At 39.6% G+C, this 24,749-nt stretch overlaps 1 protein-coding gene across 1 annotated transcript in view; it reads left to right on the top strand.

Annotated features, from left to right (window-relative positions):
- The window catches only part of SLC6A17 (solute carrier family 6 member 17), a 50,982-nt gene that overhangs the window by 1,725 nt on the left and 24,508 nt on the right, over nucleotides 1-24,749 (top strand). The window contains exon 2 of the mRNA XM_060773265.2: nucleotides 16,105-16,514. Within this exon, the coding sequence (XP_060629248.1) occupies nucleotides 16,232-16,514 (283 nt within the window). The 5' untranslated portion in view covers nucleotides 16,105-16,231. The remainder of the gene's footprint in view (nucleotides 1-16,104; nucleotides 16,515-24,749) is intronic.

Genomic DNA, 24,749 nt, shown 5'->3' with positions numbered 1-24,749 from the left:
GTTTTCTGGGCTGTGTGGCCATGTTCCAGAAGCATTCTCTCCTGACATTTTGCCTGCATCTATGGCAGGCATCCTCAGAGGTTGTGAAGTCTGTTGGAAACTAGGTAAGTGAGGTTTATCTGTGGAATGTCTAGGGTGGGAGAAAGAACTCTTGTCTGTTTGGGGCAAGTGTGAATGCAGCAATTGACCACCTTGATTAGCATTGAATGGCCTTGCAGCTTCAAGTAAGCAGCCAGACCTTGAAGCTGCAAGGCCATTAAATGCTAACCTAGGTGACCAATTGGAATATTCACACCTGCCTCTAACAGATAAGAGTTCTTTCTCTCAACCTGGACATTCCACAGATTCCACAGATATATAAACCTCACTTAACTAGTTTCCAACAGACCTTATAACCTCTGAGGATACCTGCCATAGATGCGGGCGAAATATCAGGAGAGAATACTTCTGAAACATGGCCATACAGCCCAGAAAACTTACAGCAATACAGTGATTTCAGCCATGAAAGCCTTCAACAATACAGTGAACAAATGCCTTTCAGTTTAAGAAACAGAGGTCAGAAGTAACAGGGTGGTGTTGTAACTGCAGCATAAGTGCTTTAAAAATATCAGAAGAGAGATCTCAATATGTTCCTAGCTCAGATTTTTTTTTAAAAAAACTCAGGGTGTGTATATGTGTGAAATTCCATTCGCACTTCTGCTTAAACCAAAATGAATTTAGGGCAAGATATTAGGCTGCCTGGAATGAGGGCAAAATGGCACCCTTGCTCTCTTTCCGTATTCAAAAGCCAACCAGGCTGGCAGCTAAATATGATTTCACTACTGATGACAAGACAGCATCCTTCGTATAACCCGATAGTACTAAGTTAATACAAAAGATGAGAGGCTGAATGGCACACACAATTCGCTTCTCAGTCATACTGCTGCTGTATCTTACATTTCAGCATCTGCTTTGAGGAACCTGCCTCATTCTCTCTAAGGACAGTATCAGTCCTGCTCCAGGATCAGATGTTTATCTCACATAGACATAAGAGTATAAACAGTGGGTATTTTAGTGCCCTTTATGAAATATTTAAATCAGGATAGTTAAAGTTTACCCTGGAGACAAAAGTAAATCCTTTTCCATGGTGAATTGCCTTTCCCGAAGGCCTTCAGGAATAACTATTCACATTTTAAATATTTTGAAGGTCATGCAAACAGCTTAGAAATAAAAACAAACCAAGAGGAAGTCTGTATAAATTCAGTTTTTTCAGCTTTTGTGGGGCAGTTTGAAAGGTCCATGGAGAGCCCTGGTACCTAAAATTTTCCCCTGATTCCACTGTAGTTGTCCACTCTGATTTAAACTGTACCCACCCACTGCATGTCAAGGCTTTTGGCACTGTTGGATCCTCTCCATATATCACATTTGATGGTGTCCTTGCCATTCTTGATGAGGCCTCTTTCTCTGCCACTCTACTTCCTGCACCTGGGCCTGCTGAACAAGCTATTTTCTGCTGTTTTCAGCATGTGCCAGGATATGTCCTGAGACTGCTGTGCAGACACCTGGCCTAAGATGGAATTTCCCATTTCCTTCTACCAAGCCCCTCATCCTTCATTCATACTTTGTTGTACTCAGGCATCAAAATACATGTGCAAGAGTCCTATTGGTAGTCTCAACTACAGTGGACCTCCTGAATCAGATGTGAAGTGTTGAGTCAATACCTATATGCATTCCTTTGATTCAATGGTCCTGCTCTAGTTTGGACAACTAGAGAACATGATGTAACAAAGCATGGCTTATCTGTGTCATCTGCTTTGCCGCAAAAGTGCTGTTCCTTCAGAGTGTGCTCTTAGTCATTCCTTTAGAACAGGGTCCTCCAGATGGTGTTAGACTCTAATTCCCATCAGCCTATCCAGCTTGGCCAGCAGATGGTGCTATGATGGGATTAATAGTTGGTCACCATCTGGAGGACCCGTGGTTTCTCACCCATGACCTAGAATTGCCAAAAAGTAAAGCCAGCATGGTATACAGCTTTATTTCCAAATGACATTTAATTCAACTGCGATTCACTGTTATAAATTCATTCTTCATATATATATGAACTAAAGATTTTAAGTTAAATTGAAATGTCTGATAGGATGCTGCTTTTGCTACAGAGGCTAGATTGATCTTTCTAGAATTCAATTTTTGTTTACGCTGCAAATAATACGGCCTTTTTGAAGGACGTCTCTATCCATCATGATGATCCCAAGGGAGTAATAACGTTCACGTGACTCAAGTTTTCTGTCTTCTTGCTCATTTTCTGATGCTGATAGTTGATATGGACCATGAGACACAAAATCTAAAAATTCAGGGATCCCATTCTGTAACTTAGGCAAATAGATTTATCAAGTGGCCTTGGACCAATCTCCATCTATGCCCTGTTTTGAAAATGATTAATTGTGACTGAACTCACAAGCTTGCATCACTGAGAATTAAGGCTGGGGGTAGCAGCATGATCTAGAAATGGTAAAGCACTTTTTATACAATTGGAAGTGCTTCATGCATTATTAATCCTGCAGAATGCATTGCTGGTGGCCTCAAGAGTGGCCGCAGCTGAGGTCCTGACATCATTTGGCAGAAGTCTCTTCCTATCTGTCCCTCCCATCTTGTCCTATCTCCTCAGGGGTAACATATTCCCCATTTGGTGGCTTCAAGCCTCTGCATATCCCTTCACATACCTTTCTTTTGCTTGCATGGCAGCAATCCTATATCTGATAGGAAGACATTATGTAGCAGGGCAGAATGAGAGAATGATTGTCCCTGTAAATAAATATGAGCAAGTTTTGTGTGGTTGGACTAAAACTCAATCTTCACTCAGCTATGGGAACCCAGTATGTAACTTAGTGCAGATTGGTGTGTTAGTAGAGGACAAATCTCCTCTGAAGATGCCTTGCTAAGAAAATCTTTTGATGAGGCCATCATAACTCAAAGATTATTTGGAGGCACATGTCAACAACAATAACAACAGTGAGTATGATATGGATAATACTGGTTGGTCTGGCAGGTTGTGCCATCCTGTTTTCTGATACCCTTACTATTCAAAAAAGAACAAAATAAACTCTTCTAATTTTATAGAAAGGGTATTTTGTCCTTCTCCCCAAAGGCCTGGAAGCTGCCCCCTAATAGTAATAGACTGAATATGCTTTCTGCAGGCTTCTGGAAGTATAACTGTCAATTTTAGGGCATTTTTGTGGTGGAGGGAGACAGGCTCTGGTGGGTTCTCTTAGGGATTCAATGGACTACATGTACCCAACAGGACATGCAATTCTCACCAGAAAAATGTATAAAACAAAAGGCAAAGTTATGTTGGCCTACAACAAATTTTCCCAAATCCACAACTGTGAAATATCAAAATATCACAAAAGTGGGAATGAGGTAAATAAGAGAAAGTCAACAGTATGGAATGAAGGGCTGTAACCATCAACATTTGAATATAATCCACAGTGGTGATGCTTTGCAGTTCAGTATTAACTTTCAGTCCCCTGTTGATGTTTTTCATAGAGAAGCTGGTCTTATGCTTTTCTGTCAGAATGCCAATTTACCCTCTGACTCTAAGTAGAAACAAGTAATCTTGTGAGTCACATTTAAGCCAGTCATATGGCTAAAAACTTTCATGGATTTCAAATACAGGGTAATATTGTTAGAACTCTTGTCTGCTGCTCTGAGAAAAAACAAAGAATGAACAAGGACAGTTTCAGATGTATGGTCTTAATTACTCACTTTGGGACTATTAATGTTTAAGTGCAATGTTTTTCTCTCTCCCCCTCTGGTTATAGAAGCAACTGAAAATGATTACTTCATTCCCTGACCCTCTTTGCTGGATATCCTAAGGCTATTAACTATTGACTATAAGTAAAAGTTTTTCCATAACATTAAGTCCAGTCATGTCTGATTCTGGGGGTTGGTGCTCATCTCCATTTCTAAGCCAAAGAGCCGGCGTTGTCCATAGACACCTCCAAGGTCATGACTGCATGGAGTGCCATTACCTTCCCGCTGGAGCGGTATCTATTAATCTACTCACATTTGCATGTTTTTGAACTGCTAGGTTGGCAGAATCTGGGGCTAACAGTGGTAGCTCATGCCACTCCCTGGATTCGAACCTGTGAACTTTCGATCAGCAAGTTCAGCAGCTCAGTGGTTTAACCCACTGTGCCACCAGGGGCTATATAATACGAAATATATATGAGATCCCAAAAGTTCATACACATAAGGAAAATGGGAAATGGTAGCTAAACATATATGTATTTACAAAATATTCATTGCAAATTTTTACTCTTCTAGTATAAATATAAACACACACACACACACCATAATATATAATATGAATTTGATATTTTTTCCCCTATGTATGGAGATTTTTGGGACACCCTGTGTATTATACTTAGGAGGCTTGATTCCTATCCCACTCCACACAGACTCAGTTGCTGATAGTAAGAGCTTAAGATAAAATATGCAGTAAGGCAGGCCCTCCACTTTTGTAGAGGTTTCATGCAGGGCTCCTGAAAAAGTTGAAAAACTGAATTAAAATGTTGATTTTTTTTTTACTTGAGAGAGCACCTCTCTAGGAATCTCTAGGTCCTCCAGCACAAGCTATGGTCAATTTCAAGCGAAAAAGAAAAACAATCTGTATCATGTTCTTTTGTTCCCTGCTGTCTGCATTGATGTTTTATGACATCACCAAATAGGAGCAGGATGGTGAACTTCATCCCTATTCTTCTAGGCTTGCAATGATTTTGGAGAAAAACATTATAGATAAAGCTACCCACATCACAAATCACCTTTAGAGAGGCGGGAGGTGGAGACACTGTGGCTAATCCCAGTTAACTTCTTACTATTGCATTACTTTGCTCTGAAGCACCTCACAATACTCATTTTACTTGGGGCCCTTGGGATTTATCTAGTAAATGGAGAAAATGTGAATGATCCTTTCTGCTTTCCAAGAAAGGCTACCATTCTTAAATGTACTAATGAAAGCTGAAGTTTACATGAAGGCTCATAATGATTTTGGATTCTGATTTTTAATACGCGTGTTTTAATCTCTTATTTAATTATTGTTTTAACATTTTAATGTATTGTTGAATGTTTTATGATGCTGGCTTCATACGGTGTTTCTGTGAGTCCGCCCTGAGTCCGTTCGCCCCTGCCCCAAAGGTGAGAAGGGGGGGGGGGGGGTATAAATATAGGAAATAAATATATAAATAAATAATGGTCACTTTTCTATGTAATGAGCATAAATACTATTCATAAATGCAAATTAGTGAAGACACCAGTCAAAGGAAAGCAAACAGGAGTGCATGAAGCATGTCCATGGGGTGAAGCTAGGGAACACTTGTTGCAGTGATTCTGGGAAGCCAAGTCTGTCTTGCCTCCATAGATAAATATTTTAGCTGATTGTAAATCCCCTGTACCTTGATTACAACTGTTTGTTTAGCACATGCTAGCACACATTCTGTGATGAATCTTGACTTGAATTGCCCTTATTGTGACCTCTCCCCACACACCGCTTTTGATATATGAGTGGTTTTGAACAGGCAGATGTATTTTCTGTAGATACAGGAAGGAATAACATACACTTATTCTTTCTGGTATATTGTTTAAGAGCCTAGTTTACATTATTTAATGTGCAGTGGAGGCAGTGGGGCAGGGAGAAAGCAGGAGATTTGTAAGTAGTACAAATTCAGTAAGATCTGCATATCTGAAATGCTATAGATAGTTTATTTATTTACAGTATTTATATTCCGCCCTTCTCACCCTGCAGGGGACTCAGGGCGGATTACAATGTGCATATATATGTCAAACATTCAATGGCAAACACAACAGACATAGACAGACAGTCAGAGGCTATTAACTTTTCTGGCCACCAGGGGAGCTGTCATTTTCATCGTCCATCTGCAATACTGATGAAGTACTTCTGCATTCCCCGCATGCTTTGTTGGAGTGCTTTGCTGTAATTAGGTTTTCCTACTTGACAGATGCAACTGTCTTTTGGGTTGCAAAGGTCGGCAACAAGCAACACAATTGGTTGGAAGCTCACTTCGACCTGGGCTGGCTTCGAACTCATGACCTTTTGGTCAGAAGTGATCTTAATGCAGCTGACACTCAGCCAGCTGCACCCCAGTCCTGGTTCAGTTGGGGCTCTGTTCTACTTTGTTTTGGATCTGGCACCATCAGCAACAGGCGGCAAGACCTATTGACTTTCCCATCCCATCTCTGATGTAGGTAACTTCTGTATGAACAGAAATCTCAAATCTGACATGAATTTACAGAGCGGCCTTTAGCCAAGATCCTCTATGGGGAAGATTTTGTTGGAACTCTTGTCAGTTTGATTACTGTATTTAGGGGGAATCAGGAAGGATAGATAGAGTATGTGTGAAGTCAACAGGCATGCTGGAGGGAGAAAGAAGGGAAAGAGCATGATAAAGTTTGATGGATTTATGCAAGAAGTCCAGGAGGAAGATCAATCAGTTCAGTCGAGCTTTCTGAATACAGCTGTTTGTGAACCTTGGAACTGTGAACCTTGAAAATGGTGATTCTTGACCATAAGCTGTGTGACCCAATACAACCAAAACTTTTTGTGACATTTGGCCAAATGCACAGTCAGATAGCTCAGTGGTCCTCAACCTGTGGGTCCCCAGATGTTTTGGCCTTCAACTTCCAGAAATCTTAATAGCTGGTAAACTAGCTGGGATTTCTGGAGTTGTAGGCCAAAACACATGGGGATCCACATATGGAGAACTCCTAAGATAGTTGATAGCATACTCCTTGCAAAGCCTCATGGAAGAACCTTGCATAGAGCAGTGGTTCTCAACCTGTGGGTTCCCAGATGTTTTGGCCTTCAACTCCCAGAAATCCTAACAACTGATAAACTGGCTGAGATTTCTGGGAGTTGTAGGCCAAAACACCTGGGGACCCACAGGTTGAGAACCACTGGCATAGAGAGAGATCAAGGGAGCAGGTAGTTGATAGCTATAATATTGTTTTCATTACATTTCACCTTAAGTCAATATCAGATTCAGAATAGTTTTGAATATGTTGGTGTTAAGAGTGATGGCAAAATGGACTGCAAAAAAAGATTATGTGTCGCTTTTCCACTTGAACTCATTATCTGAAGTTCAATTTATGGCATTTTATGCATAATGAAAGGTAAATTGTTCACATGTCCCTTTTTAGCGATGTGGGTTATTTTTATTAACTGTGTAGCTCCTCTTCATATCTTGGAAATTGGGGTCAATGATGACTATAAGAAATCAGTTTTGACATGCAGTTAGCAGAGGTGAGAAGAGCTGTAGTGAAAGAGAGACAGAAATGGAGAGAGAGGCATATGATATACAGCCAGCTGTGCTCATACTGCTGCATAAAGCATATATGGTTTCAAAAGAGGAAAGCTACCCGTTTCTCCCATCTGTTTCATTACATTATGCTTCTCTGCAAGGAGAGATCAGTCCCAAGGACAGCCCTCTCTGTACACCTGGCTGGCTACAATATTCAGGAATGCTGTCCTTGGTGCTGATTCTTCCTGCTGGAGCTGCCTCTTGTAGCGGCAGTATCCTCTATGTCAGTGGCTCTCAACATGTGGGTCCCCAGGTGTTTTGGCCTTCAACTCCCAGAAATCCCAACCAGTTTATCAGCTGTTAGGATTACTAGGAGTTGAAGGCCAAAACAGGGTGAGAACCACTGCCCTATGTGTTATTGGACTATAACTTCCAGCCATTCCTCTGTTTTGACTACATTGAATAAAATGTTGGGAATCATATTCCAAGAATACCAGGCATACTACACTTGAATCTACATCAGGACTGCATAGTGTAAATCCTCTGCATGCAGAGTTACCATGATTGCACTATATAATCCCTGTGTTGTATGGCCATATTGCATGATAGATATGCGAGAAACTGGAACCCTGGAGGAGTACGACTATCAAATTTAGTAGGAAATGAACAGATGCACATCAGTCAAGAATGCACACATGTGCCACAATACTTACACAACCTTGAACTGAATCTGCATAAAGTGCATTGGACAAAAATATCCAACTGTTTCTGTAGAAGTTGCATATACGTAAGACATCAACAGGATTTGAATCAGTAGATTCTAACAAAATTTATGTTATTTCACTGTGAATCTAGCTCTGTTTTGTCCACCTCATGTAACTTTCATATATAAAATAAATGCTTCCATCTATTTTGAAGTTGCACATGAGGTGGGAAAAAGAAGATCCAATTCTGTCATTCAAGGAAAAGATCTCAACTTCCTGTTGCTAGAAAGTATGGAGCTGTATCTATCTGTATCCAGGCCCATAGACAGGACTTTGATTCGGGGGGTGGGGTGGGGGGGCTCAGGATCTACCCTAGCAAACCTTTTGTATCATTGTCCCAATACCCCCATGCATATGGGATATATTGAGCATGATGATCAGATCATGATATGAATAAACATGATAGTTTAAATAATGTATCTCGCGGACCACCCCCCCCCCCCCCGGCTATGGGCCTGTCTGCATCTATCTGTATATATAAAAGGCAATATATGTCTTCTGTTCATCTCTCTGTCCATCTGTACAACAAAGGCTGTTGCTATGTGAAATTACCCTCTGTGATGACACTGGATTGGCTGTTGCTAGGTGAAGTGGCCCTTTGTGATGTTGCTGGGAAACAAAAGTGACATGTGTATGGGGGGAAGGGAGGGAAGAGCCATGGGAGGGCCCTGTTTCCATAGAGATATTGTGAGGTAGACCCTTTCAGAGCTGGAGAAGGGAGGAAAGAAGGAATGAATGAAATAAAGACAGAAAATAAAGGAGAAAGAGATGAAAGGGAAAAAAGGGGGGGGGGAAGGGAAGGAAGAGAAAGGAAATGGGAAAAGGTATGAGTGGATGGAAGGATAGAAGAGAAAGAATTGAAGCAGGGGAGCAGCAGCCCCTCCCACACCTGGGTATCACGAAGTATATATGGTAGCTTGTCAATAGTAATCCAAAGTATTACACAACTTCATTTGTTAACTGGCATATTTCTTGCAGTAGTGTGGAGAACCTTTTTTCTCCATATTACTTGGATTATACTGTTCTATAGACTTCTTGTAGATTGTATTGTAATTGTTCTACTTATATGAACATCAGGAAATTACTAGAAGCTTATTATAAAGTTAAACTGTGTCTGAGTGTACATATTACTCGAGAGTCATAGTTTTGCCTAGTAATGTTTGTGGAAACCAGCTGAGACATTTACTGTGAGTGTCTGGAAGACTTAGTGAATCGCCTGTGAATTGACAAGGATTCACAGGGGAATTAATGCTTAACAATTAGATATGTTGGACTGTTTTGATTCTCTACCTCATTATTTTCTTCCTTTTGAGAACTCACAGTTCACCCGTGCAGTTCCTGCTTCTATTAGAAATGCTATTTTAAGCTGCTGGTTGCTAAGATACTTTGTCAATTCTATGGACTTGCTCTTTCGGTACTGTCTGAATATGAGACATCCTCTCAATTTAAGTAGTTTCCCAAATTAAAATGGAATTTACAGTGTAGTTTAGATTGGTTTCTTAAAACCGTGCCATTCATTTTGTTCTCTGGCAGCTTATGGTTGTCACTCAAATAATGTCACCTTTAGAAAGTAGATCCTTCGCTGTAAAATTGTACACGTCAGGTATTGTTATCACAGGATCAAGAAAAAACTTGTTCGAAGGAAATATTAAACAGATAAAATCTTAGTTCAACTTGATGTGCTAGATCCATTATTTTCTATTATCTGTGCTGCTGTTGTCTTAAAATGCAACCAGTTCATTTGGGACAGCACTTCCATATTATCATATCAGCAAAGGGGATGTGTTTCCACTAGACAGCTGTATTTTTCTCAAGTCACAGTATTCCAAGAAGACTAAGTTTCCATTTTGCAAGTATTCCAACCTATAAAATAAATAAATATATACTACAAAAAAGTAAGCATCTGTTTGATGTTTTGTTTTGTGTTTCATATAATAGGTTGTGTTTTACAATTTAATTTTAGTTTTTAAGTTACAATTTTCTTTTATAGATTGTCAATTTTATTTATTTATTTATTTACTTTACTTGTATACCGCAGTTTCTCAGCCCAACAGGCGACTCAACACGGTTTACAACAAGGATAAGAATCAATCAACAATATACAATTTAAAACCATAAAAGCATAATATACAATATTGACACAACAATAGACAACACAATCCATCTCATAACTAGAGTCGTGATCCAATCCGTCATCCAAATTTCCATTCCTGTAATCATCACATTCATTGCACTGTTTAACCGAATGCCCGTTCAAACATCCAAGTTTTTAATCTTCTTTGGAACACCATTAGCGAGGGGGCTGATCTTACCTCCATAGGAAGGGCGTTCCACAGCCGGGGGGCCACCACAGAAAAGACCCTGTCTCTCGTCCCCGCCAGCCGCACCTGTGAAGCAGGCGGGATAGAGAGCAGGGCCTCCCCAGAAGATCTTAGGGTCCTGGCGGGCTGATAGGCAGAGATACGTTCAGATAGGTAACTTGGGCCAGAACCGTTTACATTATTATATGTGCATTGCTTGATATGTTCAGGCATTGAATGTTTGCCATTTATGCTAGGAATCTGCCCTGAGTATTATTATTATTATTATTATTATTATTAGAAACACAATATTAGTACACAGCAAACAAGATCACTATGTTAGTTGTTGTATTGGATCACACGTCGGACTCTTCCCAAGTGTCTAGGACTGTGATGTATTGGTGAATAATGCTTGCATATCCTAGTAGGATGGCCTTTTGCAGCTGACAGTGTGTGTGTGTATGTGTATGTACAATCTCAAAAAAATCCTTGGTGTTTCTTAAAATACGTATTGCTGGTACAGATAAATGAGATACAACATAGTGTAGTAGTTTGAACACTGGGCTGTGACTCTGGAGACCACGGTTCAGTTCCCTGCTTGGTTATGAAAATCCATTGGGTGATCTTAGATGAATCACATACCCCTACCCGCCCTACCCTCCCCCCCCCCCCCCCGAAAGTGTTTGAAGACACACAACAACTTGCAATTTAGCCTTCATGCAATGGGACCCCTTCCACACAGCTGAATAAAATCCCACATTTTATGCTTTGAACTGGAATATATGGCAGTGTGGACTCAAATAACCCAGTTCAAAGCAAAAATTGTGGGATTTTCTGCCTTGATATTCTGAGTTATATGGCTGTGTGGAAGGGCCCTGGGAAAATACACTTCTATTGTGTAAATTCTTGGGCATTTTTGATCTTATCATGTTGGAATCTATTGGGAGTTAACAATAGGGTTAATAATGTGATTTAGCATTAATTATACATTCACTTTATTTCTAAATTCACAACAAATTTCAGTCTGCTTATTTTTCCTAAATAGGACAAAACTATTATACCAGTAGTAAATTCCAAGAATTGTACCATCCTGGTTCAATTGTATCTGCATGGGATAGATAACTACTAAGGCCAATGCCATTTGATCTTATTTGTACACAGGCCTCCTGACAATTCCGCCATAGCAAGAGGCTCATAGCTTTTTGATAATGTTTCTTCAGCTGTGTTCTTATCTAGATATTTTGATTTGCTTACTCTGCCCTGTCTGGATTTTGAACTTGCTCCATGCAGCTTTTAGATAGTACTGAGGTAAATCAAGAGATGGGTTGATGTAGTTTAAAGCAGAGAGGCCGCCATTGTGTATGCAGTCAGTTCTGAAGCCCAGTTTCGCATCTCTCAATAAAGGGTAATAAAAATGTTCAGCATACTTAAGTATAGACTCCCATTTTGGTCTATCAAGAGCATTTTCTGGACCAAGAAATGGTCATAGGGTCAGTACTTTTGTTGATAATAATGCATGGTGATGCTTCAGAATGGTCTGTCAACAGTCTGATTAAACTGTATATATTTACACAGAATACTATTAAACTGATTTTCTAGCACTGGTGTCATTGGTGTTATGGAAACTGGATTATAGTATTTGTCTTTAGATGTATATTTGACCAGGCTTAGCAAAATGGTTATCATAAGCTTTGCTAAAAGACCATGTGATACTGTTGTTTTCAATGCCGAATGAGGGAACTCAAACACATGTTGAGATTAAGTGATTTCATACATTTGAAAACAATCCTATGGGACAGCAGTCAAAGGGGAAGAAATGTTGTACATTTTTAAACTGGTGTTGCCCTCTCTTGCCTTTGTAACCGGATCCTGTGTGCATAATTTCACTTTCTGTGGGGCTAAATGAGCTAAAACTCGTGAGAGTTTCTGAACTACATCATGGTCCTGCTAGTAAACTAACTAGTGGGAGAGAGAAACAGATGACTCTTTGGTCTTTTTAAACAAGACTCTTCTTGTTGGAATCACAGACACCTTAAAGGGCCAGACTCAAAAGTGACTTCAATACAGAGTTTATTAAAACAAAGGAAAAAGGACGCAAAGGAAAAAGGACGCACTGGTCAAAACTCAAGAAACAACCAGTCCTGGTTCAAAAACGTTAACAGGAATATAATCCAGATTAGTTGGATAAAAGAAATGAATCAAACAAAGTGTTCTGAGGTAAAACAAAGATTACAGTACACAACTGGTTAACAAAAGGAGGAGCTGCAGGAAGAGAAGCGTCGTCAGCTGAAGTCTAGGGTCGAAGCAGGAGGAATCCAAAACAGCACAGCTCCAGAGTCCGCAGAAGCAGCGTCTTTAGCCAAGCCGGTCCAGGTCCAGGAAGGGAGAAGTCCACACTCACAAGAAGCCAATCCGGGTCAATAGCATGCAAACGATCAGGAGATTCAAACTGCAAATCCCAAACCAACACAGACACGAAACCGGCAGCAGCAAATTACACAGCACCTAAAACACAAAAACACACCAACACCTTGCCTTCTGCAAGGACCCCTCACCCTTGAACCCACTTTTATTTACAACTCATCATCAGAAGATGAACTGACCACCACCCCATCATTATCCCCCGCAGCTGCTTCCAGCTCTTCACGTGAGCCATGTTGTCCCCCTCCAAGTCCTCCATCTCCTGTCAAGACTTAGATCCCCCTAAGACTCAGTTGGATCTCCGATTGCCAGTCTTCACCCCCAGAGAACCCCATAAAGGTATCACTAGTTGTTGTCTCCTCACAAATAGCTTGCACTTCTCTTAGTCTAATCCATGGTGTCTCCTTCTTCTCCTTCACTCATTGACCCATCATCCCCAGAGAATCCTTCAAATGACTCCTCATCTGTTGGCGCTGTAAATATGTTCTGTATCTTCTTTCTCTGCTGCTCATCATCAGATTCCTGCTCCCGAGTAACCCTTTTTCCCTTTCTGGCACCCATACACATTGACCCATTATCCCCAGAGAATCCCTCAAATGACTCCTCATCTGTAGGCGCTGTAAGTATGTCCCGGATCCTCTTTCTCTGCTGCTCATCATCAGACTCCTGCTTCTGAGTAACCCTTTTCCCCCTTCTGGCACCCACACTATTGTTTGTAACATTACTCACAGGCTCTACTACAACACTTCTAATAGTCCTTTCTTTAGCATGTTTTTAAAATTTCAAAGCATCTTCTCCAAATCAAGGTGGCTGAGCATAATAGATGTTAAGCAAGAAGAAATAAAATAATACTTTAACAAAACAATCCCTTGTCCTTCCACCTCGATTGCTAAACCAACAAGCATTTCCTGTTCTATGGCTTCTATAGCAATGGAATGTTATAGTTTATGTATAATTTTAGTATAACTATGTAGCAAAATCGGGGGAAAAATCTATTCCTAATTTGAAAATGTTATTTCCTGTTTAATTGTACAGTATTTATTTCGAAAGTAGTTGTTATAATCCAGAAACTTCATTTTTGTGGCTGCTATAAACTATGTTGAATTTTTTGAGACTCTGTGAGATATTCATTGAAAAACTATAGCAAAATGTGCTGCAGAATGTCCTGCAAAAAAAAGTTTAAACGTTTTGCAGTTTATTTTTTCCATGTTTCTATAACACAACCAATTAGGAAAGGACATGTATAAACCATGAACAAAAATCGTGTTACATAGTGTAACCAGTTATGAATTTTGGGAATCTACTCCCTGCAAATTGTACTGTTTCTGTGAATGAGACTGTGATCCTCTGCTTGCTTACCCATGCAAGTTACTCCTGTGTAAACTTGCACAGAATTGTATTGTAAAGGTCATCTTGCAACTTAAAGCAGGTGTTTATTAACCTCACATCATATTTAGTTATTGCTGCCCTAGATAAGACATCAAGGTCTTGTATGAATTAGTACTGTATAAGTTCAAATCTCAGGACCACGCTAGTTTGACATGTACTGGGGGAGTATTTTCTTGTTTACATCAAGTTTCTACTTCTGTAAAATTAATCTTGATGATCATGTGCCAGTACTTTTTGTTTTAAGAGTGCCCTGAGACATAAAAGTGTGCATGGATAGCTTTCTTTGGCCTTCCAGATACTGTGAATTACAATATTCCTAGTTATAGAACCATAGAATCATAGAGTTGGAAGAGACCACATGGGCCATCTAGTCCAACCCCCTGCCATTCAGGAAAAGCACAATCAAAGTCCTCCATCTATTAGCCATTTTAGCTAGGACCGATGGTCCAAATTGTAGTCCAAAACATCTGGAGGGATGATGGTAGGCAAGTTATTTTAGCCTTTCTCAATATGATCCTTCTACTTATGCCCAATAATAACTGTATAAGTAGAATAATACTTATATAATACCCAAGTTATACAGTTATTATTGGGTATTGTATAATACCCAATAATAACTGTATAAGTATAAGTAGAATAAGGAATCAATTATTTAACATCTGATGTTATCAAAATAACATTAATTGTACATTGGGTAGTTTTGCTTCTACTGTTGATAAGATGGCACAGTTGAAGGCACAGGTGTAAAGTACAGCTAATTTCAGTGAACTCAGTCCCCCTCACTTCCTTTTAAAATAAGCTTATGATGCATAAACAAGTTCACACCATCCTCTATGGCAGTTAAGTTACTGTCAATGGTTTCTCCGGATTCTGTATTCAGAAGCATTAAAGCAAATGTGAATCTGGTCTGTTCTGTGGTTCAAGAGTGTAAAGTGATCCTGAATATGTGCCAAGTTATATGTAGGACATAGTGACACATGATGCTTTGTATAGTTCAGGGACAGGAAATTGTGACTTTCCAAGTGTTGTTGGACTATGACTCACATAATCTCTCACCATTAAATATTCTGGACAGAGTTAATGGGAATTGCATTGAAACAATGTCTGAAGGGCATCACAGTCACCATCAGTGCCATAACCCTTTATCACTGCTATGTCTTCTGGCCTGTTCCTATCTTGGTGAGCATGGAGTTTCTATGCATTATGGGGCAAATCTTATATATTCAAGAACCTGATGCTCCTAATGGTATGTAGTTCACTGTAATCATGAAACTGTATGACAGAAAGCTTACAAAATGAAGAATCGGGTTCAGTCAGTGTAAACTGGAGGTGTTTCACTGATGTTAGTGAGGTAGTGACAGGTTGTATGAGCTAAGGGCTTCTGTTGAGAGACTGGAGTTTTTGAATGAAGAAGCATAGTAATCGATAGCCTCACAAACCATGCCAAATGTTCTACAGAAACTATCTGTTGTAAAACTGTCATGGACAATTTAACAGAAGATTCCTGGCCATCCCAGTTCCTTGTATAATGTCAGGAACTAAGAGATAAGCTTGATATTTGCTGCTCCCTTAGAAAAACTGCCAAAGCATATGCCTATTTTAATGCCACCATATCTTAAGCTAAATAGCTTCTGACACATTTTTGGCATGCAATAAATGTGAAACAAGTTATTATAGTAAGTGTCTGCCAGTCCTTAGGCTTCCATAGATCCAAAACAATAAGAAAAGCAGAGTATTAAGGGCACTGGATAGAATGCTTCTGTCAGCTTGGCCAGTGAATGCTGAGGTCTTCAAGGACTTGAAATGTTTAACTAATAATCATTTCTGCATTATGTGTGTTTGTTGTAGACTAGTGAAATACACGAAATAGCAGAGAAGAAAGTAGAGAAATCTCATGTGTTTTTACAATTTCCTTCTTTTGGTTTTCTTGTTTCACAGGTCTCACAGATGAGCAACTTCTGAAGTCCATTCTCGAAATCCAGAACCTGTCTTTGAAATATACTACCTCCATCTTGCTTTCACCACTTTCTTCATAGCATTGGAGAGGTTGAGCTAGACAGTCCCAATGCCTAAGAGCAGCAAAGTGACCCAGCGGGAACAAAGCAATGAACCTGTCACAGAATCAGTGGCTGATCTACTGGCCCTTGAGGAACCTGTGGACTATAGGCACAGTGTCCTAAATGTGGCTGGAGAAAACTGGAGCAAACAGCAGCCAGATGTGGAGGAGCCTGTTGAGGATAGGCCAGCATGGAACAACAAGCTTCAGTACATTTTGGCTCAGATTGGCTACTCAGTGGGATTGGGGAATGTATGGCGGTTTCCATATTTGTGTCAAAAGAATGGTGGAGGTAAGTGGATGGAGAGGAATACATGATGAGCAAACTAAAAAGCATTTGTTTATGGACATAATATAGAAGAAGGGAACACAGGTTTGAAAGCTGTAAATTGCCCCTATCAATCAGAACAGAGATTTGAAAATTTACTTCTTTGGATGCCAGTTCCAAGCATCTTCTAAGCAGCACAGCCATGCCAACAGAAGGATTCTAGGTGTTGTTGTCCAAAAATGTACATTTTCTAAGCTTGGAACCAGACCATACATATATACCAAGTTAAACTACTGATTGGCAGTGGCTACCCAATTTTTCAGACAGGGTATTTCTCAACTGTGTCTGAAAATGCCATGTTATATGCCAGAGAGTTATAGCCCTTCCCTAACCTGAATGGCCAAATAACTTGTTTCTCAGCAAAGATTCAAATCCATTGTTGGGTTTTTCTTGTCATTCATTTGTATGATCATGAGGGCTGATTGAGCAGAAAGTGTTTAGTTGTTGCCCTGAACCAAACTCTTCTTGAATTTCTATATCAAATAATAAATTTAATAGATTAATTTGTGATCCCTTTACACTCAGTCCTCTTCCACACTGCTGAATAAAATCCCACATTATCTGCTTTGAACTGAAATATATGGCAGTGTGGACTCAGATAACCCAGTTCAAAGCAAATATTGTGGGATTTTCTGCCTTGATATTCTGGGATATAGGGCTGTGTGGAAGGGCCCTCAGACAATAAATGCCTCACTTCCTACTATTGTATGCAAATATTGCTTACTTGGTTGATTGCTAGTTACTTGATAAAGATACCTACTTGTGATGGTAAAGTATTGCTGGATTAGCCTGGAAGGATTTCTTATTTATAGTAGTTTTTAGCCAAGTATTTTATTTGATCATGCATACAGATCCATAGCTAAAGCAAATCAAATTATAAAAATATGCCTTCTATTACTGGTATCCTTCTGTAGCTAGGCAATTGTTTTATGTAGTTTACTGACTCAAACCTTCTGGTGGTTTAAATTTACCTAGTTCAGTTTTACTATACTGAGGGCTATTGAGTTATTTCAATGTGTTGTCTATCATCTTTTGATTAGTTCCTTTCTGTGGTATGATTCCAGTCCATCTTTCTGATTAAGGATTATGATTATTGTTGAACCTCTGGAGTAGGAAAAACATCTGCTTTAAAATGAAGTCTCTGACGCCCCTTCTACACTGCCATATAAAATCCAGGTTATCTGATTTGAACTAGATTATATGAAAGTGTAGACTCACTTAATCCAATTCAGAGCAGATAATGTGGATAATCTGCTTTGATAATCTGGATTATATTGCAGTGTGAAAGGGGCCTAAAATACAGGGACTAGGAGTAAGGATTGGGAGTTGAAAGTGATCACTAATACTTATTGGCTAAGCATTACCAGAAAAATACACACAGAAACTGGGTTTTAGATTTGGAAATTTTATTCTCTTATTTTAGCATGTTTTCCAAACAAGGTAATTCCAATAGATTTTTAAAGGGTATGATAGTATCACTGATTTGCTTCTTTTTCTCCATTACAGCAGGTTGTTTAGTGAATACACCCTGTGGCTGAGATCTTGGATTCCAAGATTTCTCTTTCATGTCTGAGCATATGTTCCCGTGGCTGTTTTCTCTAACCCAGTAGCATGAAAGTCCACTGGCAGCGCTAGTGCCAGTGTTTCCTGGACCATTTTCAAGTGACTTGTCTCTCTTTGGTATAGATGCTATTTTTGTAGCATGGTTTCTGACCATAATGAGCAGAATTGGACCTGCTCGTCTAACCCATTTGGAGATCAGGTGACTCAGCATTTGGACTGTGAGCTATTTTTGTGCCACAGTTTCCATTCCTTTAATGGTTGCAAAACAGATCAATGTGTGACATCTTGCCAACCATGATGATGCACTGATGGGAGAAAAATGTCAAATTAGAATGAAAATTGCAGGCATTTTTTTCAGGAAAAACTGGCTGAGGAACTCTGAGATTTGTAGTTCAACCCTGCTTCCCTTCCATAGTCTGGTCAACCTTCTTTGTGTGTCTATCTGTCTTCACGTTGCCTGGTGACTTCTGGTAACTCCATGATTTTCATAGGGTTTTCTTACGCAAGGAATATCTAGGGAAGATTTTACAAGTTCTTTTCTCTGGATATATATTCTTGGTGATACTGACCCTACTTAGCTTCCAAGGTTAAATAGGATCTTGTGCCTTTAGGATATTTAGTCCTCTGGTCAAATTTACTTAACACTTACAAATTGCTGACCATAAAGAACATTATCCGTAGCCCTTTAGAAAGAGCTGGTAGCATTAGGACCTTTTAGCCAGCTCTGTGCTAAAGGCCAGATTGACTTAAATAGAACTTATTCAACAGGAGCCTGCCTACCATTCATAAATACAACATGGAAGGGGAATTTTGGCAGTTCCCTTTATCTTTTCCTTCACAATTACATAAATTGGCACTCACTCACTACCTAACTTCATAGCTATACCTTGATAGTTCTTGAAACTGAAACCAACTGGTGCAAGCTGAATGTGTGTGTGTTTACTGTGTAAATAGCAAATATGTCTGCACTGATCAGGGGAAAAATAACACATGTAGCTGCAAACTCTCTTTTGGAATCCTGAAAAGTGTAAAAGGTAGTTAGATCTTCTAGTTATACTATCTGAGGATCTGATTAAACAGAATGGTAGTGTTGCTCCTGATTTGTCTTTCTTAAGGACAAGGGTGATGCCATTGATCAAAATCTTGATAATTAAATGCTCAATCATCATCAGGATAGGAAAGAAGTAATGTTGTCATTGATAATGAACTATGGAAAGAAATCTGGTTAAGAGTATGTAGTTTCTCCCATGGTATAAGCTTCATTGTAACGAATGCATCTCTGATACTTAATCTTCTCCCAAACTACTGAGATAAAAACTTACTGGACAGGCTTGCTGGCAGCACAGGCTTCTCCCTACAGTCCTCCTGATGCAAGAAAATGATGCAGCGGGGGGGGGGGGGGGGCTTTCAGGAAGGTCTATATTTATTGAGGTGTTTAATTAATGTGGAGTAAACTAGTAAAACCTGGTTTACTCCACATTAATTCGCTTTTACCGGAGGTGTAATTTGGATGCCTCTGGTAAAATTGAGACATTTTGGACCTGTCTGGAAGAACCCACAGTGATCAACTATTTTTTTGTGAATATACATTTTTATTTACATACATTAACAGCTACAGTGTAAATAGAATGCAAAACAATAAACAGTTTACGGACACATAACCACATCACCAAAGCCTGAACAAGTATCATTTCCTTTGCCATACATTTATGAGTCAACCAGTAAACAAATGTCATATCCAAAATTCCTGGCCACCAAGGTTATATTGTTTTCCCTTATCACTCTCTCAAACATATTTAATGAAAACCAATCAATATAAATGAAATTCTGGTGAACCACCTGACTGGGGTGTAAGTTTTTTTTGTATGTAGTAAAACGGTACTGCTACATGTGAAGATAGCAAATTTTCACTGGGAGTAGCTGTACTTTACAATTCTCCCCCATCTCCATTATACCAATAAAGTGCACATATGTTTAGTAGAGTGAACAGATTTCCCTTACAAAGAGGAAGAGACTGGGCCAATTCTCTGGAACACTGTGTACTCAACAGAATATTTCAGTCGCCCAGCTGAACATCCATAGAGCTGAAGTAAATTAATATATACTAATCTGCTGTAATTGATTGTGGGGCCAATGTGTATAATGTACAGATTACAGCTGGTGTACACCAATTTTGTGGCTAGCAGCTATTTGCTAATTAGAGTTTCCAGACTAAAACTGGAGATGATTCTGGTATCTTTAATAGTTATTCAGAAGGGAAATTTTAGCAAATGTGCCTTGTTATGCAATTGGGTAACAAGCAATACTTGTTTGAATTCCTTCTGCTGAACAACCTTAAAGGCATAAATATCATCTCTAGTTTGTAATCTGGCAATCCTGCTGCCAACTGTGTTGACAGTCATTGGAACTGGGGTATACAGCTATCTGAGCTTATGTTTTACATGACAGGTCCAAGCATCAAAAGGCAACAGAAAAGACAAAGAAAGCTTTGTTGTCCAATTATTACACAGGCAGAAAAGATTATTAAATCAATAGAATCTTTGAAACTGGTTGTTCCCAGTATTTGTTCCCCAGGTATTTTGAACTTCAGCTCCAACAATTCTAGACAATTGGCCAAATGGACCGGGGCTTCTGGGGGTTGAAGCTCCAAAGATTTGGACAACTAAAGATTTGGAATGATTGTTCTAAACTGGGAATGACAGTTATGTAGAAACAGACTTGGTCTCCTTTGGTGACCTGGTTCATTTCGATTAGAGAGTGGAAATATAGTCTCTGGAGATTGTAGGCATGGTCTAGTGACATGGCAGAAACTAGGCAAATAACTCCCTTTGACAGAGGGCCAAAACTGCATGTCATGTTGGGGATGCATTTAAATGGATTAATTTAATCTGGCCTCATTTCTTCTGGAAGAACAGCGGATGTTAGGCCTTCATCTGGAATGTGCTCCTAGTCTGATTGGGGTTTTGCATAGTTTTTCAGCTGAAAACGACTGCTTACCTGACTGCAACTTGTCACAGACATGCTGCTTACAGTTACCAGTCTTTCAGGGTCAGGGGAAGTAGACAGGAGAAATTTTCAGCTGCACAGACAGTGATTCAGATCATGAGTGTGTTTTAGATCAGACCTTACAACTGTCTTCTCCATAACAGAGCACACAGTTGCCTTTCCTCTTAAATAAGAGTGATTGTAATAATCACATTTGTTTAAAAATATGATTAACATCACATATTGCTTTATATATTTTGTGGTAGTGTAGGAGGTAAGGTGTTGCCAGGCACCTTATAGCACTTTGTGGAACTCAAATGCTATTTTGTCATTTATCATTAAATATATGATGTTAAATAAGAAATAAATGTTTTGAGATTAAGGTTTCTGCTGGGGGTTTTTTTTGGCAGAAAATTAAAAATGACCTGAAGGAACTGCATTCTTTCTTCTGTGATACATTTTGCTTTATTGATTCTCCTCTATCTTAAAACATTTTTATTTTTATTAATAGATATTTTTGTTTAACTTGGAAATGAGTTTAAATTCCCTTTTACTTTTCTCTTATTGGCTATTCTGGGAATGTGTTTAAAAATTAACAAGTGGAATATAGATTTCTTGGAATAAATAAATCATATGTAAGCCTTAAAATGTATTTCATCTTGCTAGAGACCAAGTTTTCCCAGAGTTTCATATATAAAATTCAGTTTTTTAAATGTTGTTAGTAGTAAAGAGTGAAACAATTCAGCAGTTGTAAGCAGTCATCTTGCAATGAATGAGTCTAATGTAGGTTGTTAAGGTTCTCATCACTAATATAGTGCTAATGCTTATTCCTTCCAATGGATCGGCTTAGGGCTTTTTTCCCCTTCAGAGTAAAGTATGCAGTGATTAGGGTTTATGCATCTTCCCTCAGGAGTGCAGTAGGTTAAATCCTTGTGCTGATAGGGCTGCTGACCAAAAGGTTGGTTTGAATCCGGGGAGTGGGGTGAGCTCCTGTCTGTCAGCTCCAGCTTTTCATGTGGGGGCATGAGAGGAGCCTCCCACAGGATGGTAAAACATCCAGGCGTTCCCCTGGGCAACATCCTTGCAGACAGCCAATTCTCTCACATCAGAAGCAACTTCCAGTTTCTCAAGTTGCTCCTGACATGAGAAAGAAAATTCTACTGGATTTTTGTTGGTTTCATTGTGTTGAGGACACTGTTCTCTTAAATAGGTATTGTAGTTTTCTCCAAAGAATGAGTACCTCAAGGAAACTGAGCATGTGCTACTACTACTGTGTACTCTCTCCTCCCCACCCCCCAGATCTAAAGTTCTTTCTGCACATATTTCTTGTAATAACTCTCAGAATTACCATTATGCAACACAGTTTCTTGCAAATGTTCTGCATCACTTGAGAAGTATGTCTGTTTCTTGTGTGTATACACTTGAAGTATATATTTGAGAACATCTCAAGTATCTCTATTAACATTATATCCTGCTTTATAGTAAGTCTTTCATGGGAATATAGGCATATTTCCAGTTGCTCCTGTTACTCTCCCCAATCGTAATATATAAAAACAAGTCCCACAAATATGGCTTTCCCCTTTTAGGAGTATGTCCCAGCTCCTCCTGCTGCCATTATCCCCTCATACTGTGAGTCTTGTTTGGAATCTCTCCTAGTTTAGCCACTGTATACTTTGGTTTGCTCTTTTCTGGACTAATATTGGCAGCCTTCATGTCACAGGGAACAGCTTTTTTAAATAACAGCAGCCAAAATCTTGAGGCAGGAAAAGGAGAAGCCATCTTCCAATGCCCAGAGCAAATACAAAAAGCACATGAACTCTTATCAATAACAGCATATCCCACACATAGGGGCCACAGTTTTTTCAGAGCTTGCCTCAAATTTGGTGAGATGCTTGTCAGTGGGTTTGTGAATACAAACTGAACAGTATTCTAGACTCTCAAAGGACCTATCCATAGTGCTGAATCTCTTTTGGATGAAGGATACAGCAACTTGGACAGTTCTATTAAAGCAGTGGTTCTCAACCTGGGGTCCCCAGATGTTTTTGGCCTACAACTGCCAGAAATCCCAGCCAGTTTACCAGCTGTTAGGATTTCGGGGAGTTGAAGGCCAAAAACATCTGGGGATCCCAGGTTGAGAACCATTGTATTAAAGGCTAGAATAAAAAACGAAAGTAGCTACATTACACCATTGATGCAGAAGCCCACCAACTGCCCCAAATGGGAATGGATGGCTCTTTAGAATGAAGCAGTAACAATAGGACCTGTGTCAGGTAAATAGCGCAGTCTGCAACTCCTGGTCCTTTTCCACCTAAGCAAGAAATTGGGCCATTGGAGGTAAAATATAAAAATGTTCAAGTAGGAAGAGGAGATTATGATATCTCACAGATTCAGTCACTGCCAGTGTGGTATAATGGTCGGAGAGCTGTGACAGAATCTGACCAAATCTCCATTCAATCAAGAAGCTTACTTTATGAGCTCGAGCTGGTCATTAGCTGCCAGGATAACATATCTCACAGGGTTGTTGCAATGATAAAAAAAAATTAGGAAAGTGAGAATAGCATGTATGATCCCTTTTGGAGGAAGATAGTAAAATGTAGCTGTAGCTACTTGGGCTTCAGAAGTAGGCAGATGGATTTTGAAGCCTTTGTTAGCATCATGGCCAAATATAAATAGCTATAGAGAAAGAGTCAACTTGTGTGCACGACCTTATGTGATTTTTTTTTTTTTTGCATTAGCTTGTCAGTTTGAAGCTGGAAAAAGATAGGAAGGCTGAGAATGGATGCGAATTTTCCTATGTTGCTAACCTAATTACATGGGGTTTTTTTTAGCTGTGAGAGAGAAATGGTTCGTGTTATATGCACACACAAACAAACACATATTTGCTTCTACACTATGTAGTCCTTGGGAATCCATCTTCCATTGGCCCCATTCTGGAGTGAATGTACCTCCTCTTCAGGGGGCCCTGACACAACCAGTGATTGAGAGTTGAAGCACCAGCCAGGAAAATCCTGAGTAATATTTGTCTAGGGTCCCAGTTTTATCATTGATTGTAACAAGAAGCTGGAGCTCTCAAGTCAGCATTTCCCAACCTGGGGTAGGGACCCCTGGGCTGCAACAATGGGGTGTCAGAGGGGTTGCCAAAGACCATAATAAAACACAGTATTTTCTGTTGGTCATGGGGGTTCTGTGTGGGAAGTTTGGCCTAATTCTATCATTGGTGGGGTTCGGAGTGTTCTTTGATTGCAGGTGAACTATAAATCGCAGCAATTAAAATTCCCAAAAGTCAAGGTCTATTTTCCCCAAACTCTACCAGTGTTCACATTTGGGTATATTCAATATTTGTGCCATGTTTGGTCCAGATCCATCATTCATTGAGTCCACAGTGTTCTCTGGATGTAGGCAAACTACAACTCCAAAACTCAAGATCAATGCCCACCAAACCCTTCCAGTATTTTCTGATGGTCATGGGAGTTCTGTGTGCCAAGTATGGTTCAATTCTGTTGTTGGTGGAGTTCAGAATCTTCTTTGATTGTAGGTTAACTATAAATCCTAGGAACTACAACACCCAAAAGACAAAATTAATCCCCCCACCCCCAACTCCACCAATATTCAAATTTGGACATATCTGGTATTTGTGCCAAATTAGTGACA

Source organism: Anolis sagrei, chromosome 4, assembly GCF_037176765.1.
Source record: "Anolis sagrei isolate rAnoSag1 chromosome 4, rAnoSag1.mat, whole genome shotgun sequence".
In the NCBI taxonomy this organism is placed as follows: Eukaryota; Metazoa; Chordata; class Lepidosauria; order Squamata; family Dactyloidae; genus Anolis; species Anolis sagrei.
The sequence above is the reverse complement of the archived record's forward strand: the minus strand, read 5'-3'. Positions and strand labels throughout refer to the sequence as shown.